The sequence below is a fragment of the Alosa sapidissima genome, chromosome 21 (assembly GCF_018492685.1).
Source record: "Alosa sapidissima isolate fAloSap1 chromosome 21, fAloSap1.pri, whole genome shotgun sequence".
Lineage (NCBI taxonomy): Eukaryota > Metazoa > Chordata > Actinopteri > Clupeiformes > Clupeidae > Alosa > Alosa sapidissima.
Window position 1 is genome coordinate 1,403,223 of NC_055977.1, and position 27,556 is coordinate 1,430,778.

Genomic DNA, 27,556 nt, shown 5'->3' on the forward strand with positions numbered 1-27,556 from the left:
ACAGGAATCATATGATATGAATGTGTGTGTGTGTGAGACCGAGAGAGTGAAAGAGAGAGACTGTATGTGTGACATACGACACAGACACACACACAGACACATCATAACATGCACTTAACACATGAGTAGAAAGGATTCATATATAGCAATGACAACATCTTCATGATATGACAACATCTTAATGATATGACAACATCTTTATGTCCTATACTGGCTAATTGCGCTAATGAATCATTAAAGTTACTAGAGATCAAATACAAATTTCCCCATCAATGCCACGTGTTGTGTGTGTGTGCGTGTGTGTGTGTGTGTGTGTGTGTGTGTATGTGTGTGAGCGTATGTGAGTGTGTGTGTGTGTCAGTATGTGTGTGTGTGTGTGTGAGAGTGCGTTCTCCAGGCTGAAGGAAAGAAACTGTTTTTGAAACGTGGTAAGAGAGCTTGTGGAGTTGATATGGTTCTAGAGCTCCCCCTGCAGGCCAATGGTGGAGAAGGCATTGCCCTGTCTGGGGATGATGGCCAATCACTGCTCTGTCTTGGTTGCATGTTGTTGGTTAAAGGTGACGATGGCCAGTCACTGCCCTGTCTTGGTTGCATGTTGTTGGTTAAAGGTGACGATGGCCAGTCACTGCCCTGTCTTGGTTGCATGTTGTTGGTTAAAGGTGCGCTTTGTGATGGTGAATTGGGGGAAGGTCACCAATCACATTGGAGGGTCTAGCTTCTTAGCCTGATCCTACCAGATTCTCGTACGTACATTTCATTTGTACAGAGTGTCTGACCACTTTCCATTGCCAAGCATTCACTTCCTTGAAGGCTCTAGGACTCTGTTGAAGTTTAAAGGGACACCAGGCAAGCCCTCGCTCGGTCTGAAGCTCTTTTCCTTTTCTTTGCGTCTTCCGTCAAGGGTTTTCGCTGCTTCTTCGCCGGCTCTGCCATTATACACACGTTTGCAACAATCGCTAGCGTTTCGTTAGCCTGCCTCTGTGCTGTGGATGCAGGATGTAAACTGATCCTGCTTCGGTCGGCGGGTATGATACACTGAACTTGCAAGCGGGATATTCTTCCTACAGGCAGTAGGGGCGGGCGAGAGAGCCTTCATTCGCCCTGTAATGAGTCATTTAACCATATACCGACTTACGAAGATGAGTAATTAACACGAAAACGTTGCCTGGTGTCCCTTTAAAACTATTGGATCTGTGTGTTGGTGCTGCAGGAGATCAGAGGAGGAAGTGGACATGGACAAGGTGACAGCGGCCATGGTACTCACGAGTCTGTCCACCAGCCCCCTCGTGAAGAGCCCACCGATCAGAGCCAACGGTGAGTTACTCCGTGTGTGTGTGTGTGTGTGTGTGTGTGTGCGTGTATGCGTGTGTGCGTGTGCGTGTGTACTTGTGTGTGTATGTGTGTGTGTTTGTGTGTGTTTATGTGTGTGTTTATGTGTGTGTGTGTGTTTGTGCGTGTGTGTGTGTGTGTTTGTGCGTGTGTGTGCGTGCGTGTGTGTGTGTGCGTGTGTGTGTGTGTGTACTTGTGTGTGTATGTGTGTGTGTGTTTGTGTGTGTGTGTGCGTGTGTGTGTGTGTGCGTGCGTGTTTGTGTGTGTACTTGTGTGTGTACGTGTGTGTGTGTGTGCGTGTGTGTGTGTGTGCGTGTGTGTATGTGTGTGCGTGTGTGTGTGTGCGTGTTTGTGTGTGTACTTGTGTGTGTACGTGTGTGTGTGTGCGTGTGTGTGTTTGTGTGTGTGTGTGTGTGTGTGTGTGTGTGTGTGTACTTGCGTGTGTATCTATTCTATCAATTCCTGTGGTCTTTTAAAGAGGACATCCTGGGCTTTCTAATGATATATCATGTGATATATGTGATCAAGTAGTCTAGAAGGATAAATAACATTTTCCCTTATATTTGGTTAAGTTTACCCTTAATTTAAAACCACTAAAAGCATAATTTGTCCATGTTTGTCTATTTTCATGGCTACCTTTTCATACTAAAATGGTCCTTTTGTCCACCACAGGGAACATGCTATAAAATTTAAAATAAAAATATTTTTAAAAAAAATAAAAATTGTAAGATGTTTTTTTAATCCTAAATAGAAATCACAACAAAAAAGAAATTGTTGGACACTTTTTTTTCTTGGTTCTCAGGAGGATATGCTAGCCTACCTGAAAACTATCACCAAATAATAAATACATAATTGACTAAAACAAACTTGAATACAACAAAATCAAATCAAATCAGGAAACCTGAGGTTAAAGTCCCCCAATCAGCTGATCTCTCAACCAGCTGACTTCCCGCTCAGCAGATCCACTCGTCACACCCCTGCTACGCACACGCCTGCAATTGGTTGATTTCTTTCAAGGCGCTTCATTTAATCTGCTGACCACAGGCCTGCGGGTCACTCTGTTGCACTGTTCCATGGAGGCTGTTTGTTGCTTCAATATTAGTTTACAGGGTTTAATAGCCTACAGCTGCAGAGATTTAGGCTGCTATACCAACTTGTATTTTTCTGTCGAAGCGCTTGTCTAACCCCTTGCTGCTATGTGCCTCGAAAAAATCAACACGGTAATTTCAGCATGTTCGGTCCAGACCTAGGTTTCCGTTTACTTTGCTTAATGCTTCTCTTGCTAACGTTAGCTTCCTCACAGCTGAGCTGACTTCCAGCTCCACGGTCATGATGATGATGATGATGATCAGAATACAAGGTAGTTATTGCTTTTTTTATTGCTACAGAGACACGGAGTGAGAGCCTCCCTGAATCTGGAAAACGGTATTGTCTGGAACAAACGGATGTAGCACGGGTCAATCTGACAAGGCTACTTGTTTCAGCGTTCGTTGTGTTTCGTCACGTTGGACACTGCTCGTCCACGCTTAGTCTGTGCACTGTTAGGCTAAGGATTTGATTTGTATGTCAACCAATTTTCTCATTTGAAGGAAAAATTACTCGCACTTCGTTACTGTGTTTCTTGCTTGTTTCATTAACTTAACAAACTAAAGTAGTTTTTCATTACTGCGGGCAAGCTTTTAACGTTAGGATGGGCTACAATACCATGTTTTATGAGTATAAAGTCAGCTAGTTTATTTAGTCATTAGATCTTTTAACCAGTAGCCTATACTATTTAGGCCTGGACTTTAGCCTGGTAGGCTACAACATCTTATTCATAAAAATAGCCTACAGCTCTCCCATTCCCAAGTAACTACTACACTACACTGCTACACTGTCGCGGTGTCCTTGTATGTTCAGCATGTTGTCAGAATGTTAGGCCTGACTACTGTTCGTCCTCGTTACTGGGCCCATTTCCTAACCTCTCTTGATAAATGTGACGTTCAGAAGTCGTTTTACGACCCTCACGCAGGTTTCTAAATCATCACTATTTTAATTCCATGTGCAGGCTCCTAAATCTCTAATGATGATAGTTTGCCTCTCCATAACTACCCCCAGCAGTTCAGCTGTACTCGAGCATATTTTGCACGTCTGTCTATCTGCCGTCTGCCTGTCTGCCCTGCCTCCCACAATGAGGCTCTGTGGTGGTTTAAAGGGGCCAGTCGGGATTCCCGTTTGAGCGCGAGGGAGTCCGAGTGAGTGCACGTGGTTGGGGGGTGGGGTTCTAGTGACATTCCATCTCTCATGTTGCTGTTCAATTGATCATTTTTATCTCGGATGTTTTCTAGTTTAAGTCTCTTGAGAATATTTTAAGCAAATTGTAGATGTAACAGTATTTGACCACAGTATAAGTATCCGTCAGTGGGTATTGCAATTTCATTCTTTCTGTAATATGACTTTTTGTCTAGAATTTGTTCTTTGTCACATTGGTGTTGACTGGGAGAATCTTGTTAGTTCCAATAAACCAAAAAATATCCAAGAAAGTAAAAGTTCCAAAACATAGATAGCTTTTTATTACAACAAAATAAATATTTTGCTGTAATAAAAAGTGTGTGTGTGTGTGTGTGGGTATGTAAATGGCTGTACACAACTAGTTCTAAAGATAAGAGTGTGTGTGTGTTGGGGGGGGGGGGGGGGGGTACTGTACACAACTAGTGTGATAAACACGAGGTCCAAATACTGATCTGTCATGCAAGAGGATAAGGTTAAAGGTTACAATGAATGACCCTCATTGCTGTGTGTTAACGAGGCCCTCTGTGTCTTTGTGCTGAGCAGCCTAATCTGGTCCTGCCGACTGGACGCAGCCTAATGCGTCTTACATACTCGACGTTCCCAACCGGTAGCGCGACAACGTGACGTCAAAATGACGTAGAGCTCTCTGGCGCGCCGGGATTTTAGCCGGGTAGCACACAGTAGCGCACGGTAGCGCACCACTCTATTTTTTTCAGCTGAGTGCTACAAACCGGAACCCGGAAGATGGACTAGTTCGAGGGCAAGCGAGAGTTGCAGTGTTTTGTTACAGTCGTGAATTTTTAATAGTTTGCTGGATAAGTTAACAAAGTTACCAGCGAGAGTCGCAACACATGGCATTTAGAGGAAAGAAAAGAAAAAAAAGATTTATTTTCAACCAAAGGATATCTACTAAAGGGCTCAACATGCTTCTGCGTCAACTCCACGATGTAGCTACGCCACCACTCCTACGGCGTCGTGACCCTTTTACGGTTCTGCGTCGGGTTGCTTTGCATCGCGGTGCATTTCACCGCCATAACGCTCGGTGTCGTCTGTGTCTGCATCGCTCACCACTGACAACAATAGACTGTGTGATCGAAACGGTACTCAGAAGGGCAACCCCCATAGACTGCCATGCCAAAATATTAATCTTATTTGTTTGGCCTTTTCTTGCTTAGATTTTGTACAAAGTATCGACAAATAGACACATTAATATCCATTGGCCTAGTTACTGTAACCAGCAAATAAGTCTGAGGTTAAGTTTAAGTTATAGTAGCAAGCTAACTTTAGTATAGTATATAAGTATTATATATTTTTTTCATCCCGTGAGGGAAATTTGGTCTCTGCATTTATCCCAATCTGTGAATTAGGTGTACTTTGGAGTGGGTAAGACTGTTTTTAGTGGCAGGCTAACGCATACTGATGACTTGCGCTAGCCTAGCACCTGCAAACTCTGCAACTGAATGAAACGTGTCAAAAACGGTCTCCACTGATAAATATCACACTTGCTAACTTGGAAATGAGGTCCTATGTCCAAAATCCTGAACCACCCCTTTAACATTCATATAGTGATGTAAATTCCTCCAACATTCATATAGTGATGTGTTAATGTGTTATAACTTCCTCTAACATTCATATAGTGATGTGTTAATGTGTTATAACTTCCTCTAACATTCATATAGTGATGTAACTTCCTCCAACATTCATATAGTGATGTGTTAATGTGTTATAACTTCCTCCGTTTTGCCTATTTGCATAGGCGTTAGTTATAGTATAGTATAGTAGAGTTTTGTTATAGTAGAGTTTAGGTATAGTATAGTATAGCAGAGTTTAGTTATAGTAGAGTTTAGGTATAGTATAGTAGAGTTTAGTTATAGTATAGTATAGTATAGTAGAGTTAAGTTTTATAGTATAGTTTAGTTACGCCCCCCCCCCCCTCTCTCTCTCCCCTGCCCTCTCTCTCTCTTTCTCCTCCCTCTCTCCTCTCTCTCTCTGTCTCTCTCTGTCTCTCTCTCTCTCCCCTGCCCTCTCTCTCTCTCTCTCTCTCCCCTGCTCTCTCTCCCTCTCTCTCTCTTTCCTCCCACAGACATGCGTATCTAACGTGTTTCTCTCCCTCTCTCCCCTAGACGGTCTGAGTGGCTCCTGGAAGGAGGGCTCGAGCTACAGCAGCAGTGGCTACTGGAGTTGGAGTGCACCGAGTGACCAGTCCAACCCGTCCACTCCGTCACCACCTCTGTCAGCCGACAGCCTCAAGCCCTTCCGCATGCCGAGCCTCGGCGCCGTCGCCCCCGACGACACGCTGGACGACCACGACTGCAGCAGCCTCCTGTTTGACGAGCCAATCCCGCGCAAGCGCAAGGTGAGCCAACCAATCACATGCAAGTGCAAGGTGAAGCAGTCCCTCATGATCGGGTGTGTGTGTGTGTGTGTGTGTTAGTTAGTTAGTACAGAGTGAACATGTTTAGGACACATGCGCACACACACACACACACACACACACACACACACAGACCCCCACATACACATACAAGTCTCTGCCCAGTGAGTCTGATGCCACTCCCCACACCTTAATGACGCCCAAATTGTACACACACACACACAGTGGTGTAGTCTATGTGATACTCAGGACTACACAGTATACCCATATACCAAAAGCATCACCATCTCCATATACCTACTTAAAATAGGCAAAGATAAGTATTAACATTTGGGTTGATCACAGTTTACCCACTACAGCTAACTAGACTACATCACAGTATACCCACTACAGCTAACTAGACTACACCACAGTATACCCACTACAGCTAACTAGACTACACCACAGTATACCCACTACAGCTAACTACTACACCACAGTATACCCACTACAGCTAACTAGACTACACCACAGTATACCCACTACAGCTAACTACTACACCACAGTATATCCACTACAGCTAACTAGACTACATCACAGTATAACCACTACAGCTAACTAGACTACACCACAGTATACCCACTACAGCTAACTATTAAATCACAGTATACCCACTACAGCTAACTATTAAATCACAGTATACCCACTACAGCTAACTAGACTACACAGTATACCCACTACAGCTAACTACTACACCACAGTATACCCACTACAGCTAACTATTAAATCACAGTATACCCACTACAGCTAACTAGACTACACCACAGTATACCCACTACAGCTAACTACTACACCACAGTATACCCACTACAGCTAACTAGACTACACCACAGTATACCCACTACAGCTAACTAGACTACACAGCACACACAGGAGATGCCTGCACTACATGTCCCACATTTAGACATGTCTGTTGCCGAGGAGAACATGCAGAGAGAGAGAAGGAGAGAGGGAGAGAAGGGAGGGATGGAGAGAGAGAGAGAAAAAAATCAGAATTAGGCCAGTACCCCCTTTTATTAAAAAAGGGAAAGAGATGCGACTCCACATCCAACACTTCATCAGATTCTGGCCACATTGAGCAATGCGACCCCACGACTTAAACATGCGACCCCCACGTCTTAAACATGCGACCCCACGACTTAAACATGCGACCCCACGACTTAAACATGCGACCCCACAACATATCACTTCAGAGACCTAAACATGCGACCCCACTAGGGTTGGGCGATGTCGCCTAAATTGGCATTTGACGATGTGTACAGTAAAAGATCGTGATGGACGATGATATCGTGGGGGGGGGGGGGCACCAACCAGCGGAATATTACACATTGCCAGCCTTCGCTGGGCCCAGCAAAAAAGCTACTTAAGACTACTATCGTGGTCACTCATTTAAAATCTTAGTACTATGCAGCATCCCACGTTATCAGGCTACCGGCTGACTGAGGGCGGCGGGAAGTGAAAGTAAAGGGCTGCGATCGCGCAGTCCAGGCTATTTATAGGAGGGCGAAGTAAAAACACTTTTACAAATAACGAATCCCGATTACCACTCCGCTGCTGTCTGGGACTTTTGCTAAATGCATGAAATACAAGCCAGTGAAAGACGAATAGGCTACCTTCTGATCCTATAATTAACTAAAGAAATGGTTTATTTTAACACCGAGGAGACAAAAATATTTGAGCGCTAGAATGTCCTAGTCGTAGCCTAACAATAATAAATCTATATTTATTTGCTAAAACATTAGGCTACCTATTACGTCCAATGTAGGCTATAGGCCTGCGAGACATGTAGGCTACAAAAAGACAATTAGGCTACACATTCACGTCACAGTCAGGAATTATTTGAACTAGATGTACCACATAGCGGTACAAAATATGACCGCCGCTCAGTCCTGTACATCCGTTCCGCGAAAATAAATCACACTTCAATTTGTCTCCATATTTTACTCCATCCCCCACTCTTGAAACTTTTGTGTATGCTTGTTTGGCATGCCTGAGTGTGTGCGTGCGGCTGCACAGAAAGTAGCCTACTGGTGCTGAAAAGGTGAATAGATTGTAGAATAGCCAAAGAAGATGTAGCATTGTTATAAAACCTTTAAAATCTCTAAACAATCAAGGGCAGTTCATCACAGTTCATCCATTGCAACTGGATTGATGAAAGGTCACTTACACCTGTAGGCTACATTGTATTTGGGAAAAGCAAAAGGTATCAGCATAATGTTTATTTATTTATTTATTTATTTATTTATTTATTTATAAACAAAAACATCTTGGTCAGTTCCATGCCGTTTTCAACAGCTATCAAAAACAAAGGTCATTTTTGGATGGATGGATTTTTTGTGAATGTTTCTTCTTCTACATAAGATTTTAGTCATCTTTAGTTTATGTAATACTTTACTGTCAATGCACAAATTAAGTAACAGTAGTCTGAAACGTGTTAATGCACAAATTAAGTAACAGTAGTCTGAAACGAAATGCTGTTTTACATCTAACCAGTGGTGCAAATAACTAACATGTCCAAATGGGCCTTGATGAAATGCGTCGCTAGACTGTTCATACACATTTTAACGGGCCAAAGTTGAAGAGCTTTTGTCTGTTATTGTTCGTGCAAATATAGGCTGATTCATGTTCCCTTGCATTGTGTAACTGAGGTCCATGGCTAGTCTGGCTTTCATCAGACCAAGCTCAATCTTTTAAGAAATCAAAAAATAAATAGCGGGCAGATCAGGCTGGGTTCACCCAGCCTAGTCCATAGGCACCCGATATTGTTTAATTTTCCGATTGAGATATACACGCTCTGGCTATTCTAAATGCAAAAATGCATCAGGGAGTTATGACAAAACGGTAACTAACAAACTAGATCCTAATAGAAAGCTGTTAGCTTCCCTAAGCTACAGGTAGGATTATAAGGTAGGCCTATTGACAACATAAATTGTCAATAGGCTATGCTGGCGACACAAATAAAATCTCCTTTGGAAATCAATGGCTTACGCCTTACAGTATCAAGCGGACTTAAACTGTCATATCGTGGCGAAAAGTTGTAATAACATTCATGCAGCTCCATGAGTCAAGGAAAGCGCGAATGAAGTAGCCACTTCTAAATGGGACCCACTACACAGTAGCTTAAGGTGTGTTGCTAAAGCAGCCATAATGAAATGAAGGTGTCATTGTTTGGATACTTCACACACACATGCTTTTTAATTTCACAGACTACAACTACCAAGCTGGAATCAAAGCACATAGATTCCCCTCTCACACCCTGCACGCACTTAAAACAAAATAAACAGGCGTCTCAGTCTCACGCATGTATAGGCAAAACTGTATCAGACCGGTGTAACGTTGGTAAATCTTCCATTGCACAGAATGATTTTGTAGCACATGCAATAAATGACAGTCGAAAGATACAAACAGTGCTGTTATCAATTTGCTTGGTATAACCGCATTTATAGTTTTCTACAAATGCAATCAATCAAATGGGCCTCCATCACTCAACCAACGCTAACGGTAACATTACCTAGGTCCTTATTGATATTACAAGATTAACGTACCTGCAGTAAAAACCAAGCATGTCCGATAAACATCCTCAGATTTATTTCGGCTTCAAGAAGAAATGGGAATTACACTTCATGTGAACATCGTCCTATCCTTATTAGATGTTCGCTGCGGTAAAATACAGTCCTTGTAGGAAGCGTCCATTGTTTTTCCAACCCACTTTTAACTTCCAACAAAATTACGTCTCACTGCAACGATGCGCCATCTAGTGGACAAACGACTACTTATCGCCAATACTGAAAATGCAGCCATGATGATGAATATTTATTTTGGCTTTCTTTTAATCCTACTGAATTTGTAATTATGTATCGGCCGTTCTAATACCGATAGTATGTGGGTGCCTGTGTGTGTGCATGTGTATATGTGTGCACCGCCATTTACAGGCCAATGAGTGTACAGTCACTACAGTGTCCCCGGGGACGAAATGAAATGTTTCCGTAAAAGTCTAGTGGGGCTACATACCCACCAAATTTCATGTACCCCGGTGGTTCGGTGTCCAGGGTATCAATGACCAAAAATTCAGGAAGTAGATGACGGGAAAAATTCTTGTGTTGTCTTGAATTGTGTGCATGTGTGCGTGTACAAGTTTATGTTTATGTGTGTGTATGTGCGTGCTTGTGTGTTTGCCTGCGTATGTGTGTTTGTGCATGTGCATGCATGCGTACATATGTCTACTGTGTGAGTATGTGTCATACGTATGATTACTGTAAATGTATGTGTGTGCGTGTGTATCTGTTTATGCACATGTGTGCACATGGAATGGGTTAACATGACCCCTGGAGGCAAACATACGGGAAAAATTGGTCATCCTAGGCCCTACAGTTCTCAAGATATTCACAGAGAACTGTGTCTGCCCTACCCTCCTTTCGGGGGGTCCAGTCCAGCGGGGGGGCTACAGATCAAAACGAAAAATGACGGTTCCATGCTATCCATGTGGGGGTACATGCCCACCAAGTTTTGTGTACCCCGGTCTTTCAGTGTCCCGGGAATCCTTGTTGGTGTACGTCACTAAATGTACACATAAATTATTTTATTGTAAGGCCCCCCATGAACGAAAGTACACAAAACTTGGCATGCATTCGGAGGGTGTCATAATGATCCTACACTTTTAATTTCGTGCAGTTTTGACCTTGTCAGCCAGAGATATTGTGATGAAAACACCTAATTTTTTGCTTTTTAATTTTTAACTAGGTGGCGCTATACATGAAATAAGTGGTAATGGGATGGGTTGACATGCCCCCTTAAGACCAACATACATAAAAAAGGTGGACCTCCTAGGCCCTACGGTTCTCGAGATATTCACAGAAAACTGTGTCTGCCCTACCCTCCTTTCGGGGGGTCCAGTCCAGCGGGGGGGCTACAGATCAAAACGAAAAACGATGGTTCCATGCTATCCATGTGGGGTTACATGCCCACCAAGTTTCGTGTACCCCGGTCTTTCAGTGTCCCAGGAATCATTGACGGAAATTTGGGCATGCGAAAAAGAAGAAAAAAAAAAATCTGACTAAACCTATATGACCGCCGCTTCGCTGCGCGGCAGTCATAATAAGAGGGTAGACTAATACGTCTTTTATTTTACAAGACGGTAGACTAATACGTGATAACTGTTTGGTTGACAGCCTTTAAAGTAGGCTCAATTTCATTTTCAGGGAAAGGTTTTTTTATGTTTTAGCCTGTTACAGCAGGAATTAGTGACTGGCATGTGGGGGCGTGGCATCACGATTGTTTCTTTCCATCGTGATGCCTGTCAACCATCACGATGGACGATGATATCATCTATCGGCACAACCCTAGACACCACGTCTTAAACATGCGACCCCACGACTTATCACTACAGAGACCGTAACATGCGACCCCACGACCTAAACATGCGACCCCACGTCTTATCACTTCAGAGACCTAAACATGCGACCCCATGCGACCCCACATCTTAAACATGCGACCCCACGACTTAAACATGCGACCCCACATCTTAAACATGCGACCCCACGTCTTATCACTTCAGAGACCTAAACACAGGGATGCACAGAGAATCACAGGCTCAGTCCCTGCCTCAGTCATTGCAAGCGCCTCTTGATTGATTAATCACCACTATGTGGATACTGTTTTTTTAGAATTTATTTAGATTAAGTGTTATTTAGTATAATTTGTATTTTAGTATATTTAGTATATTCTTTATCTTCTACTGTCCTTATTACTTAGTTGTGTTTTTATATTATATACTTTTATTTACTTTTTCTGCTGTTAGTGAATGTGTTTGTGTTGTATGTATGCTGCTGCTGAGACCTTGAATTTCCCCTGGGGATCAATAAAGTATCTCTATCTATCTATCTACATGCGACCCTACGTCTTATCACTTCAGAGACCTAAACATGCGACCCCCCATCTTAAACATGCGACCCCCCATCTTAAACATGCGACCCCACATCTTAAACATGCGACCCCACGTCTTATCACTTCAGAGACCTAAACATGCGACCCCCCATCTTAAACATGCGACCCCACGTCTTATCACTTCAGAGACCTAAACATGCGACCCCACATCTTAAACATGCGACCCCACGAACATGCGACCCCACAACCTAAACAAGCGACCCCACGTCTTAAACATGCGACCCCACGTCTTATCACTTTTTGATCAATTGAACACGGAAAAGAGTCCCCTCATCCAGTTGGTCCATAGACTGCAGCAACAACCAACAGAACTAACATCACTATTCAGGACACTGGCACACCTTACCAATCAAGTAATCAACCCCCAGAAAGACAAATGCGTAGGTCTAACTGTGTGTGTGTGTGTGTGTGTGTGTGTTGCAGAACTCCATGAAGGTGATGTTCAAGTGCCTGTGGAAGAACTGTGGGAAAGTGCTGAGCACAGCAGCAGGCATTCAGAGACATATTCGCACTATCCACCTTGGGTAAGACACACACATACACACACACACACATATATACACACACACGCATATACACACACACACACACACACACACACACACACACATTTACACACTTATATATACACACACTCTCTCAAACACACACACACACCCCTAACTCTAGCACACTGGTTTGCATCTCAGCCGTAACTGTGAGTCAGAGTGCAGTGATGGGGAGGAGGACTTCTACTACACGGAGATAAAGCTCAACACCGACGCCGTGGCTGAGGGTTTGGGGGGGCTGTCCACTGTAGCCCCCCCCTCTGGCGGACCGACCCCCCCGGGAGGGGCGCTGCCCCCAGAGCCGCACCATCGGAAGGGAGACACAACGACCAACGGGGTCAAAGGGGAATCTGGAGCCTGCATCGCCGGCGGCAACAGCACACCTCTGAGTCGCTCCGCCCCCAGCGCCCTGTACCTGGTGCATGCTGACCACGCCTACCAGGTGAGACACACACACACACACACACACACACACACACACACACACACACACACACACACACAGCGCCCTGTACCTGGTACATGCTGACCACGCCTACCAGGTGAGACACACACACACACACAGCGCCCTGTACCTGGTACATGCTGACCACGCCTACCAGGTGAGACACACACACACACACACACACACACACACAGCGCCCTGTACCTGGTGCATGCTGACCACGCCTACCAGGTGAGACACACACACACACACACACACACACACACACAGCGCCCTGTACCTGGTACATGCTGACCACGCCTACCAGGTGAGACACACACACACACACACACACACACAGCGCCCTGTACCTGGTACATGCTGACCACGCCTATCAGGTGAGACACACACACACACAGCGCCCTGTACCTGGTACATGCTGACCACGCCTACCAGGTGAGACACACACACACACACACACACACACACACACACACACACAGCGCCCTGTACCTGGTACATGCTGACCACGCCTACCAGGTGAGACAGAGAGAGAGAGAGAGAGAGAGAGAGACAGAGAGAGAGAGAGAGAGAGAGAGAGAGAGAGAGAGAGAGAGAGAGAGAGAGAGAGAGAGAGAGAATCATCTGGTTTAGTTAGGGGATGGAACAAATATGTAGTACGACTAAAGTATTTCAGGATGTTAGTGTGTACACACGGCTCCTGTGCCGGCTGGGTTGTTAGGGCTGTGCCTGCTGGGTTGTTAGGGCTGTGAGTGTGTACACAGGGCCCCTGTGCTTGCTGGATTGTTGGGTTTTTAGGGCTGTAAGTGAGTACACAGGGCCCCTGTGCTTGCTGGGTTGTTAGGGCTGTGCCGGCTGGGTTGTTAGGGCTGTGCCTGCTGGGTTGTTGGGGCTGTGAATGTGTACACAGGGCCCCTGTGCTTGCTGGGTTGCTGGGTTGTTAGGGCTGTGAGTGTGTACATTGCTGACTGTCTGTCGCCCCCTGCTGTCTCCTCCAGGCCACTGCACCCGTGAGCATCCCCTCTTCCACCTCCACCTCCAGCAGCTTCAGCTTCACCCCGACAACCAACTCCAGCATCAGCATCTCATGGCAGTCCCCACCTGTCACTTTTACTGGCAGATCAGTGAGTACACACACACACACACACACGCGCACGCACACGCACACACACGCACACACACACACACACACAGTTACACTCTCTCTCAGTGTGTCTAGCTGTGTGTGTTCTTGTTGGTGTTGCAGGCCTCCCCCACACACACTCGCTCACAGGGATTTGGAGAACAACAGCAGCGCTCACACACCATCACTGCCCTGTCCTCACCACCCAGAGCCACCAGCTCACTCAGGTAACCACGCACACACACACACGCACACACACACACACACACACACACGCACACGCACACACACACACACACACACACACACACACACACAGGCTGTAACGATACACCAAACTCATGATTCAGTTTAGTATAAGTATAGGATGGGGTCATATACATTATTACAGGTTATTAGTATAGTATAGGATATATAGGATGGGGTCATATACATTATTACAGGTTATTAGTATAGTATAGGATATATAGGATGGGGTCATATACATTATTACAGGTTATTAGTATAGTATAGGATAGGATATATAGGATGGGGTCATATACATTATTACATGTTATTAGTATAGGATAGTATAAGTATATATACTCTTTTGATACTGTGAGGGAAATTTGGTCTCTGCATTTATCCCAATCCGTGAATTAGTGAAACACACTCAGCACACAGTGAACGCACAGTGAGGTGAGCAGTGAGGCAAGGACCCGCACACAGACACATACACATACAAACATGCACACACACAAACACACACCCATACAAACACGCACACACTAATTCGGAGCATTGATGAAATAACATTTCGAGAGCCTTGAACACCAGATAGAATATATTATTGCATATCTGTATTATATTATATCCTGATATAAAAACAGAAAATACTGAATTTATGATATTCATGACCGCACACCTTATGCAGATTATAGCCTACTATTTCTTTTTTTTGTGATCAACTGACGTGACAAAATCACATGACAAAATCTCATGACAGAAACTATTTACACATAGCCAGAGTTATCTACACATATTTAGACATATAATACTGAGAATAATAATAAAAATACAGTAAAAGTAATATTAATAATACAATTAAATAATAATAAAATATACATATACATACACATACATATACGTACAAAACAATGCTGATGTGATATAAAAACATACATATGAAGATTACATTTGGACTAACATGCCAGAATTCGGGAGGTTAGTTAGAGATAAGATGAGTGTACCCCATTCACTGACTGTAGAGGCTCGAGCCTTATTTATTACTGCCAAGGACCTTTCTATACTGGCAATGCTTCTGTAGTGGCCTAGCCATTCTTGTATTGATGGGGCAGCTGGAGTGAACCATCAACTACCTCTTTAATTCGGCTGTCTGGTTGATGCCTGGAAATATTGTAAACAAAGTGGCATATTTGGCTAGCTTATCATAGTCTACTGATTGGACTGTTCAGTTTCCCCACGTGTTTAAGCCATTTTTGTATTGATGGGGCAGCTGAAGTGAACCATGAATGTAAAATAGTTTTTTTTTGCTGCAGTAAAGCCAGCGAAGATTAGTTTTTTATGTAGAAGTCTAAAATCTAGGGAAGAGTCATTATTAAACAGATATAAGCTGGCAAATTTTGGAACTGATAGCCTACTATTTCTATTACAACTCTACCTCTTTAATTCAGCTGTCTGGTTGATGCCTGGAAATATTGTAAACAAAGTGGCATAATTGGCTAGCTTATCATAGTCTACTGATTGGACTGTTCAGTTTCCCCATGTGTGCTGAAGTTCCAAGGTAATACTTGTTCTCCCTGGGACAGGCCCTTTTGGGAAAACGTTGGTATTGAGATGATCAGTCAACTTGAGGGTTGAGTTTTAAACAAATGTGTGCAGCATGCTAATGATGTAATAGTAATTTAGCTAGTCGTCTTCTATGCGTCCTTGCTTTCACGATTGTGAATGTTTTATTTGGAGAGGTTTGTGACACAGGTTCGTGGATATGAATGTCGCGATTTCGGTTTCGATATGCATATTGTTACAGCCCAAACTCACACACACACACACACACACACACACACACACACACACACACCTATAGACAAACACATACATACTGTAAGGTGCTGTTGTTGATCCTCACTCCAGGTGTGTGTGTGTGTGTGTGTGTGTGTGTGTGTGTACACCGCAGAAAGCCGCGTGGTGAGGGCCGTAAGTGTCGTAAGGTGTACGGCATGGAGAACCGGGACATGTGGTGCACGGCGTGCCGCTGGAAGAAGGCCTGCCAGCGCTTCGTGGACTAACCTGCCCGTCGCTATGGAGATGCTGTTTGGTGGTGGGCTGCCCGTCGCTATGGAGATGCTGTTTGGTGGTGGGCTGCCCGTCGCTATGGAGATGGCGTTTGGTGGGGGGCTGGACGTGGAGCTGGAGGAGCTTCCTGGTGCATGCAGTGTCCAACCCCCCCTCCAAATAACCCAACAGTGTCCAACCCCCCCTCCAAAATAACCCAAGTGTCCAACCGCCCCTCCAAATAACCCAACAGTGTCCAACCCCCCCTCCAAATAACCCAAAACCTTTGCCCCGTCCTGAACGTTCAACGCTACTGGATATCTGATGGCCATACAGCCATACAGCTACGGCCTGAAGACACACACACACACACACACACACACACACACACACACAGTGGGACAGCTCCAAACATTCCCTCCCTTAACAGCCTTGGCTGCTCCCTTGTACAGGGGAGAGAGACTCCTGGCTCTACAGTGCAAAAAAGTTCTAAAGGTCTACGTTCTGTTGTCGTTCTTTACCGCATCATTGAATTCTGGTTCTGAGGTCAGCACCTTTATGGATCAGTTTGTTTTGTTGGGGACCAGCACGATCTCTTCATCGTGTCCTCAGTACTGACTGGGCGTCTCTACAAACAGCACTCCTCATCTTCCTCATCCTCGTCTGTTAAGTCGGGTTCACATGGTGCGCTGCACTCGCCGCTAGGTTGCTCTTGGTTGAAGTAACGTCCCAAAGATTAGTGCACAAAAGACCCCCAGTATGATTTGCAGCGTGCCTGAACTTCGACCCCGGCTGAACTTCGACCCCGGCTGTGCTTTGCTTGGCGCAGTGGCAGGCCAATTCTTATTGAAAATTATAAAACGGATAGTTCCGGGTCAGCACCTTTATGGATCAGTTTGTTTTGTTGGGGACCAGCTGAGACAAATAGCTTGTTTTGTTTGTTGTTTTGTTGTTTATTTGTATGCTTAAGTTCCGTTTTCTCTGCGCATGGAAGGTGACGCACTTGGAACTCTGGCTGGAGCTCCTGCTGTTCTCTTCTGTTCCGTCTCGGAGGCTCCTGACCAATCACGAGCCAAATCCCAAATCTCCGCCCACCATGAGAATGTACCGACTATAATGTCTCCTGGGCGCCAGGCAGACTGATATCGCAGCTTTATGGTTCTATGTGGCGCATGAGACCTGGGTTCGTGTGTGTGTGTGTGTGTGTGTGTGTGTTTCTGACACAGGTGCATTTATTCACAGAATCAGTCAGCATCATCTACCTACCCTTCTACCCCAAGGCTCTGGAGCATAGGGCCCCACCATACACACATGCACACGCGCACACACACACACACACACTCTCTGTCTTGTCCTCTAAAACAGTGTGTCCCCAGCTGTGTGCAGTAAAGGCTGTCCAGGAGCACATTTGCATATCTCTCTCTCTCTCTCTCTCTCTCTGTCTCTCTCTCTCTCACACTCACACTCACACTCTCTGTCCAGGAGTCCATTTGCATACAGTTCTACACTTCTGGTCATCTGGATAGCCTGCCGTTTATATCGGTCAAGAAATGACACACTTGTGTGTAACGGTCACCCCTCAAACACGGACGCACAGAAACTCATCACTTTGGATTCAGAAGTTGCAAATGTTGAATACCTACCATGCTATAGAGCCCACATCTCTCTCTCTCTCTCTCTCACTATCTCCCTCTCTCTCCCCCTCTCTCTCTCTCCCTCTCTCTCTCTCTCTCCCTCTCTCTCTCTTCTCTCCGTCTCCCTCTCCCTCTCTCTGTGTACACACAGTGAAGCAGTTTGCACACCAGAGCTATGTCTGCCCCAACCAACAACAATAACAACAACAACAACAATAACAACAACAACAATAACAACACTAAACCATATGCCAGGCAATGTTCCAATAAAGCATTGACTTGACCACTCAGAGTGCTCCAACATACACAAGCCCCAGATACCATCCAATCAGGGCACTCCAACACACACAAGCCTCAGATACCATCCAATCAGGGCACTCCAACACACACAAGCCTCAGGCCCCAGCCAATCAGGGCACTCCAACACACACAAGCCTCAGGCCCCAGCCAATCAGATCGCTCCAACAGACACTCGAGCCCAAGGCAGTCAAAGCTACAGACACCTTGGCTTCTTGGGAAGAGTCTGTTGGACTGGGCACAGGGTGTTCTATGTGTGTGTGTGTGGGACTGGGCACAGGGTGTTCTATGTGTGTGTGTGTGGGACTGGGCACAGGGTGTTATATGTGTGTGTGTGTGTGTGTGTGGGACTGGGCACAGGGTATTATTTTCACATTCTTTTGCTTTATTTTGTTTTGTTTGTTGAATAGGTTCTGGATTCGGTTATTTTGTATTGTAATTGGTTGTGTGTGTATATGCACTCATTCCTCTTCATCGTGTCCTCAGTACTGACTGGGCGTCTCTACAAACAGCACTCCTCATCTTCCTCATCCTCGTCTGTTAAGTCGGGTTCACATGGTGCGCTGCACTCGCCGCTAGGTTGCTCTTGGTTGAAGTAACGTCCCAAAGATTAGTGCACAAAAGACCCCCAGTATGATTTGCAGCGTGCCTGAACTTCGACCCCGGCTGAACTTCGACCCCGGCTGTGCTTTGCTTGGCGCAGTGGCAGGCCAGTTCTTATTGAAAATTATAAAACGGATAGTTCCGGTCCCTGATTATGATCGGTTGAATCGTGTTCGATGCCGTTGTATATTTTCCCGATATAGCACGGCAGAAACTGCATTTCGTTCTATATTAATGCACTTAGAATGCATAACGGTTAAAATTCAAAGTTGCTGAGCAACAATTCCGATAACAATCTCCTAGCGGTGGAGCTATTCTATGGGGACGCAGTGGCAGTTGCTGCGCGTGTATATTGAAAATAATGTGTTTCGTAGCGTAGCGCTGCTGTTTGTGCATGCCATGTGAACCCCGCTTCAGAGTAAAGTGATTGGTTGCTAGAGCTTCAGAGTAAAGGGATGGGTTGCTAGGGCTTCAGAGTAAAGTGATGGGTTGATAGGGTGATGGGTTGGCGGGGCTTCAGAGTAAAGTGATGGGTTGCTAGGGTGATGGGTTGCTAGGGCTTCAGAGTAAAGTGATGGGTTGCTAGGGCTGCTGCACTCGCCTCAGCCCCGCCTACTTGAGCAGAACACCCCGCAGAAGTCCCCTCTTTACCTGACTGGCTCCCTCACCTGTCAATCACAGAGTTGGGAGTCCCAGCAATCAAACTTCCTAAGCTATCTACTGCACGCACACACACACACACACACACACAGACACACACACCACAGTCCCGTTTCTCTTTTACTGGTAAAGCACCACTGCCATCCAGCACTTCATGGAAGGGAACACTTTTTTTCTGTTCAAGTTAAGCGTATGTGTATATTGTATTAAATCATTATGCATAAGAAAGCTACAAGTGGTGTTTCCACCAGAATATCAATCATTTAACTAGAAAGGCTGGTAAAACATATTATGTGATTTTACTGTTTTTTAAAGAAAAACATACTGTATATTCATGTTTGCTGCAGAACTCCTGATATTATGTCAATTCAAAGTGGACTTTTTTTTGTTTGTTTGTTGGGTTTGTTTGTTTTGTCTTGTTTATTGCCAGGTGTCACCAACCCACACCCCACAACACACACACACACACACACACATATGCTCAGGCATATCTGTAGTTAGTCACGTGGCTCTGTTTCCATAGGGACAGCCATTTACTCTGCTATGACCGTGTACAACAGTGCGCTCTGGCGAACTCTAAACATAAGTTGTTAAAAAATCTGAATCTTGCCACATCTTTGGGGAAGCTTTGCACTGAAAGCGCTGCATATATTAGTGTTACATATTCAGTATATATATATATATATATATATATATGTATGTGTTATATATGTTAGGATGTGTCCTGTGCAGGCTGCGTCCTGTACCCTTTCCATGCTGCCCATTCTCAGAGGGCATTTTCTTTGGTGCTTGACCAATCTGGGGAGTGGTGCAACACACAAAAACAGCATACTAAGCTAATTTTTCATAGACACACATGTACGAGGCAATACTACAGTCCTACTAAAGTATAACCATATTCAGCACAGACAAAGATGATTCAGTTTGGACAGGATGTGTTGTTTTCTCTAGGGTTTATATCATCTACAGAAGGGCTGAAGATTCTGTTTTAAGACCATGACTGATTAGTATGTAGAACAGTCTGCTGCACAAACAAATAGATATGCACACCTCCATCTTACCAAGGTCGGTGTAGTTGCTGTGACTGCAATTTAAGCCTTGGGTGTGCAGTGGTAACAGGTGCTCAGATTGTGTGTGTGTGTTGCTACTGCCTGATAATATCTTCATGCCCCCCCTCTGTTAACCCTGTAGAACATTAAAAAAAATAAAACATACACACCTGTTTCAAATCCATCTCCATCCAGACACACTCATTCAGCTTTTGTTTGGTGCTTTTATTTCTGTAATTTTGACCACATTTGGCTGTTTCCAAAGACCAACTGATGTATACAGTGAAACATACACATTGACGCTAGTAAATTCAGCCAACCTACAGTAATCCCATTTGTATGTGTATAAGATACAGACAGCGCAGACTTAACCTGTACAGTGTCTCCTGGTGAACGCGCATCTCTACGTAGATGACGTTGTAGTGCGGATCCAGATGACGTTGCGCATCTCTACGTAGATGACGTTGTAGTGCGGATCCAGATGACGTTGCGCATCCCTACGTAGATGACGTTGTAGTGCGGATCAAGGCCTCCTCCTGTCTGACCCGTTTACATGTATCCTCCGCCTGTAAACGGTTACACTTGCAGCTTGTCTTGAGACATTAAACACTGTCATTAGCAGTCATAGGAGTGCCTTGAGAAACATCAAGACCAACAAGAGTTCCAGAAGAATGCTTCTAGTATGTTCTAAAAACAATACCACATTCTCTCAGACTCTCAGATTGCCATTGAGTCTGGGATGTGTGGGTGTCTAGCCAGCTTTTAGCCATTACCTGCTCTGGGATTGGCTGGAATATTGGAGAAGGGCTGTCCCTCTGGATGATCGGAGGAATTGATTGGACAGGGAAGGAGTGATTGTGCCTTTTCAGGGGTGTATAGATGTGCAGGCGGTGCACGTTGTGGGGCAAAGGAATGTTTCTCCGGTGACGACATGTCTTGAGTTCTGTGTTCTGCTTGGATTCATTTCTTTCTCTCCATGGCTAAAGGTGGGACTGGGAACAGAGAACCTACTGTTTTACTGAGCCTCTGCGATGTACAGGAACAGAGAACCTACTCTTTTACTGGGCCTCTGCGATGTACAGGAACAGAGAACCTACTCTTTTACTGGGCCCCTGCAATGTACAGGAACAGAGAACCTACTCTTTTACTGAGCCTCTGCGATGTACAGGAACAGAGAACCTACTCTTTTACTGGGCCCCTGCGATGTACAGGAACAGAGAACCTACTCTTTTACTGAGCCTCTGCAATGTACAGGAACAGAGAACCTACTCTTTTACTGAGCCTCTGCAATGTACAGGAACAGAGAACCTACTCTTTTACTGAGCCTCTGCAATGTACGGGACAAGTGCGGCTTAATTTAATTCATCTGTAATTTAGATTCTGCTAGGAGTTGACTGTGTTTACTAATTCCCAGTGTTCTCTTGTTTAAGATTCTTTTCTGATTATTTTCCACACTTAAATAGATTTTTGTCAGTCAAGGGTGTTTTTTTCTGCAGTGTTAAGGATTGTTGATTTTCCAACTGCTTTTTTAAAGACGCGTCATGGGACGCCTTGCAAGTTTCTATAATGATACATAGATACCTAGCAAGTTTCTATAGTAAATAATAAATACCTTGCCAGTGCTGTGAGTAAGATCACCCATTCCCACGAGAGAATCTTTCAGACCGGCCCTCGGTTGAACAGGCTCTTAACTAATTTATAAACAGACCATCCACCCTCGAGTGTGTCTCGACCACATCCCACTAGCACAGAGGGAAAGGTTCCATCAGTTGATGAAAAACAAACTGTGGAGTCATGGAGAACATGTTTTTATTTGGGAGTCTTGGAGAACATGTTTTTATTTGGTTTTTATTTGTTTGTTTTTGGCATCCCCCCTCCCTCCCTCCTCAGCTGTCTGTGGTCTGGGTATGTAAACTCCAGTGTCATGGTTTGGCGTTGCCATTGGTTACGATCATGACCCCTTTCTGAGGCCCGTGCACTTGACTTGACCAGTGCTGATCTGTTCTGATTTGACCTCCGATTTGACCTCTGTCCCGTGCCTCAGTGTCATTGACCTGATCAGTGTCCCCAGCGGTGTCTGTTAGCTGCAGCGTCTGCTGGGCTGGTTCTCCCTCCAATGGGTTATCTCACGAATGGTTCTCCAGTTCTCTCTCCAATGCACTAATGGTTCTCCAGTTCTCTCTCCGAAGGGTTATCTCACTAATGGTTCTCCAGTTCTCTCTCCAATGCACTAATGATTCTCCAGTTCTCTCTCCAATGGGTTATCTCACTAATGGTTCTCCAGTTCTCTCTCCAATGCACTAATGATTCTCCAGTTCTCTCTCCAATGGGTTATCTCACTAATGGTTCTCCAGTTCTCTCTCCAATGCACTAATGGTTCTCCAGTTCTCTCTCCAATAGGTTATCTCACTAATGGTTCTCCAGTTCTCTCTCCAATGTCTCACTGATGGCTCTTCTTCTTCTAAGACCATGTTAACCTCAAGAACTCTCAAGACTGTCGCGCTGGACTTTTACACCTTTTTCAACTGTACAACTCTAATTAACTGTATTTTTAAAGAAAAACTGCATGTGCATGCGAAAGACGAAACAAAGTTCATGACAAATGTGTGTATGTTGTGGTGTCTCGTCTGGCCACTCTGGCCAAAGAACAGCCAGGTTGTCATGGAGAACATCGCGAAAAGAACAGCCAGATTGCCATGAGAACATCGCGAAAAGAACAGCCAGATTGCCATGAGAACATCGCGAAAAGCGAGAAAGCCAACAGCTCAGAATGCAGCATACTCTAGAACCGATATGGATATGTTCTGGCTCAGAATGCAGCATACTCCAGAACCGATATGGATGTGATTTGGCTCAGAATGCAGCATACTCTAGAACCAATATGGATGTGGTTTGGCTCTGGCTCTAGAACAGATATGAGTGTGATTTGGCTCTGGCTCTAGAACAGATATGAGTGTGATCTGGCTCTAGAACAGATATGGGTGTGATTTGGCTCTGGCTCTAGAACAGATATGGGTGTGATCTGGCTCTGGCTCTAGAACAGATATGGGTGTGATCTGGCTTGGACATGAAGCTCTAGAGTCTCTGCAGCTTTCTAGGAAAAGACAGAGATTAAACGTGTTCCTCATGTTTCCCTCTGTAGATGAGACCCCCTGTTTTATTGTTTATTGTTCTGGGGGGGGGGGTGTATACGTCAGAGGTGTGTGTGTGTGTGTGTGCTGTATTCTAACTAGGCAGATGGGGGGAACGTTGGGCTGAGGGCCAGGTTTACTAAAGCACTCTGTGGGATTGTTCTATATTTAGCAGGCCATAAACACACACGCATACATTTACATACAGCGTCACACATTCTATGTACCCATCCGATGTCCATCTGGCAGGTTTATGGCCAACATAGCAGACCACATGTAAACAACCCCCATTACTGGAGATGAGCATTGGAGTGGGCATGCCATAAAGAGGTTACAACAAGAGGAACTCTTTATAGCAACAGGGTTGTCTGCAGGCGAAAGACATGAATGTGTGTGTGTGTGTGTGTGTGTAGAGGCTTCTGCAGGCCAGGAACATGAAAGTGTGTATGTGTGTGTGTAGAGGCTTCAGTAGGCCAGGAACATGAACGTGTGTGTGTAGAGGCTTCAGTAGGCCAGGAACATGAACGTGTGTCTGTGGGTTTAAGTGCTTCAGCAGGAACATCAACAGGGAACAGGAAGTGCTTTTCATTTCTTTGGGAATAATTAGCATCTGGTTGGCATAGCAACAGGCCTGCTTTTGCGGGGAGTGTGTGTGTGTGTAAGGAGAGGCTCAAGACATATGGAAAAGTGCAGTGAGCTTGACATTGGCTGTAGGAGCAACCCACTTAAACCCGTTTCTGGACCAAAACTATACCAGACAGATGCAGATACACACGACCCACTTAAACCCATCTCAGATAAACCAGACTCTTGCCATAAGCCCGACTCAGATACACCAGACTCTTGCCATAAGCCCGACTCAGATTGTAGGTCTTTGTAATGAAAATGTTAATAAGATTATTTTGTTGTCAATGACAAACAAATCTTAATGAAATCATAGGCTCTGTTCGAAACAGGTAAAACTGATGCCTTTTAAGATATCTAACTAGGGAGCGAGGCAGCAAGTGTAGTTTGAAGCCGAAAATTTTTTTTTTACTGCCTTCTAGATATCTTACAATTACCCCAATAACAGTCATATTTGAAGGCAGCATTGATGTATCCTTGCTCCCTACTACCCATAATCCTTTGCAGCAACATCTGAAACAGTTGTGAAAAGTAAACGAAGATGGCGGATGACACCAATAACGGCTGCTGAATCTGTTGAATCTGTTTGACATTTTTTTGCTTAGATGTGTCCAAATCTAGCGAGAAATAAACAATGTAGCCTACTATCTGATTATATCATTGTTGTAATCATTGATAGCAGCTTCCGTAGCTAGTTTAGTTTAAAGTGCCGGCTTTTGCTAACGTCTTACCGTAGTGTTAACCAAAGATGCTACGCTCATTCTTAAAAGATGCGTTCAATCCAAAGGCATGTCTAGTGAGACAGCTCTCTATTTAGGCACTTCGAACAGAGCCACAAACCTGGAAGGTTCAAATCCATTCAGAGTTATATTAGCGTTAAAAAGTCCTGTTGGAAAACACTAGAGAAAACATAGAACCAAAGACAATGTTGTTGATCATTTGGTTTTATTTCCATTTTCAGTTGCTCTTTCAGCTTCACAGGACGACAGGGGGGGGGGGGGGTCTGGGAGCTGGAGCTGTCATGTTCCCACTGCACTAAGCCAGGTGCTCTATACACTGGCAGTGGTAGAACAGTGGCTGAGGTGCTGGGCTAGCATGCTACATGTCTAAACAGTGGCTGAGGCGCTGAGCTAGCATGCTACATGTCTAAACAGTGGCTGAGGTGCTGGGCTAGCATGCTACATGTCTAAACAGTGGCTGAGGCGCTGGGCTAGCATGCTACATGTCTAAACAGTGGCTGAGGTGCTGGGCTAGCATGCTACATGTCTAAACAGTGGCTGAGGTGCTGGGCTAGCTAGCTACATGTCTGAACAGTGGCTGAGGCGCTGGGCTAGCATCCTACATGTCTAAACAGTGGCTGAGGTGCTGGGCTAGCTAGGTACATGTCTGAACAGTGGCTGAGGCGCTGGGCTAGCATCCTACATGTCTAAACAGTGGCTGAGGCGCTGGGCTAGCTAGCTACATGTCTGAACAGTGGCTGAGGCGCTGGGCTAGCATCCTACATGTCTAAACAGTGGCTGAGGCGCTGGGCTAGCTAGCTACATGTCTGAACAGTGGCTGAGGCGCTGGGCTAGCATCCTACATGTCTAAACAGTGGCTGAGGCGCTGAGCTAGCTAGCTGTAAGTCAGTACAGTGGCTGAGGTGCTGGGCTAGCTAGCTAGCTAGCGGATGATCGGCCTGCGGTCTGTTGTTTTAGGGTGGGTGTTTGAACGAGTGTTAGTCTGCTGTTGATCCTCATCATAGTCACCTCAGGACTCGGGTGTGTGTGTGTGTGTGTGTGATAGAGTAATATAGAAACATAAGGTCCACTACTTTTTCCACCTTCTACCAGAGAAGCACAATATTTGTTCATTTGTAACAAACAAACCAGTCACCCATCTCTGACCTCTGACCTCTGTCCTAATGCACCAGACTATCTTCTGCTGGTACTGATGCTGATGCTGGTTACCATAGCGCCATCTCTGACCTGTGTCCTAATGCACCAGTCTATCTGCTGCTGCTGGTTACCATAGCACTGCTGTGAGCTTTGATGCAGAGACACCATTGAGTCCCAACTGGCTTTGTGTCCTTCAAATGGAAATGTTTAGTCCAGAAAAGTCTGGAAAAGTCTGATATAACATTATGGGGCGTCTGTTATACAGTACAACTGTGGCACACACACACACACACACACACACACACACACTTCCCCCACCTTGTGTGTGTCAGGCTTCATCTTCATGCTCACAAAGTGATATTATGCAATTTACAGACTCTAGTGGACAATTTACAGACTACAGTGGACAATTTGTGTGGTTTTCTATCAATGTTGACATTTGTCTCACCCAGCTTTCTGCCAAACACACACACACACGCACACACACACACACACACACACACACACACAAGACTGAGAAATATTGTGGAGGCTGGACCAGAGTGGGCAGTGTCAGTGATACTGTGTTTTTTATATCCAGGAACCGAAATGTTATTATTGCAATACATCAGTAAAGCACTTACTCTCACCTATGTCTCACAATGTTTATTGTTGTTTATTTCTACTGCTATATGAAGCTAAAAAAAGACCACTGGAAACTGGTCCAAACTTGTTGACTGTTCATTTTTGACTCTTGCTGGCTGCATTAGCGTTTCTCCTGAGCTGAATGATGTGTATGATATTCCGTGGAACGTCTCTCGGCCAATCAGAAACAAATAAATAGTTCCATAGAACCCAATTGTTGTATGATATTCCGTATGTACCCGACTGACATTGTAATTGTGCAAACAGTGATGGTGTATTCTGGTGTTCATTGGTGCAAATGTCGGCGTGAGACCTTTCACACAGCACCGGCGGTTGTAAGGCTCAGTGACCACTTAAAAATGTTATTAAAGGACAAAATAAACTCTTTTTGGGCAGCTGTTTACTACATAGAGTCTGGTGTCACATTTCTGTGTGTATGTGTGTGTGTGTGGGGGGGGGTATGAATGTGTATTAATATAAACTTTTTCTGAAGGAGCATGCATATTATGCCATCAATCTGAATCTGAACTTTCCATTGGTTAACGTTGAGTGAACTTGACTGAAAGAGCACTACATACTGCACTGCATTACAAGGATACAAGGAAGTTTATTGTCACATGCATATAGTTACTGGAAGTAAGAAATGCAGTGAAATTATGTCTGGTGTCAGCCTATTTGTGCATTTATGGGGGGGGGGGGGGGGGGGGGTAA

The 27,556-nt window shown here is 44.8% G+C and overlaps 1 protein-coding gene across 6 annotated transcripts in view; it reads left to right on the forward strand.

Moving 5' to 3' along the window:
- The window catches only part of znf704 (zinc finger protein 704), a 73,352-nt gene that overhangs the window by 24,306 nt on the left and 21,490 nt on the right, over nt 1-27,556 (forward strand). For 2 of the 6 annotated variants that reach the window (XM_042075636.1, XM_042075635.1), the window contains exons 3-8: nt 1,211-1,314; nt 5,724-5,956; nt 12,380-12,480; nt 12,646-12,946; nt 13,948-14,073; nt 14,187-14,299. In XM_042075636.1, the coding sequence (XP_041931570.1) occupies nt 1,211-1,314; nt 5,724-5,956; nt 12,380-12,480; nt 12,646-12,946; nt 13,948-14,073; nt 14,187-14,299 (978 nt within the window). Of the gene's footprint in view, nt 1-1,210; nt 1,315-5,723; nt 5,957-12,379; nt 12,481-12,645; nt 12,947-13,812; nt 14,074-14,186; nt 14,300-16,248; nt 16,565-27,556 lie in introns of those variants that run through there. The other 4 variants (XM_042075638.1, XM_042075639.1, XM_042075637.1 and 1 more) reach the window with 4 other exon arrangements.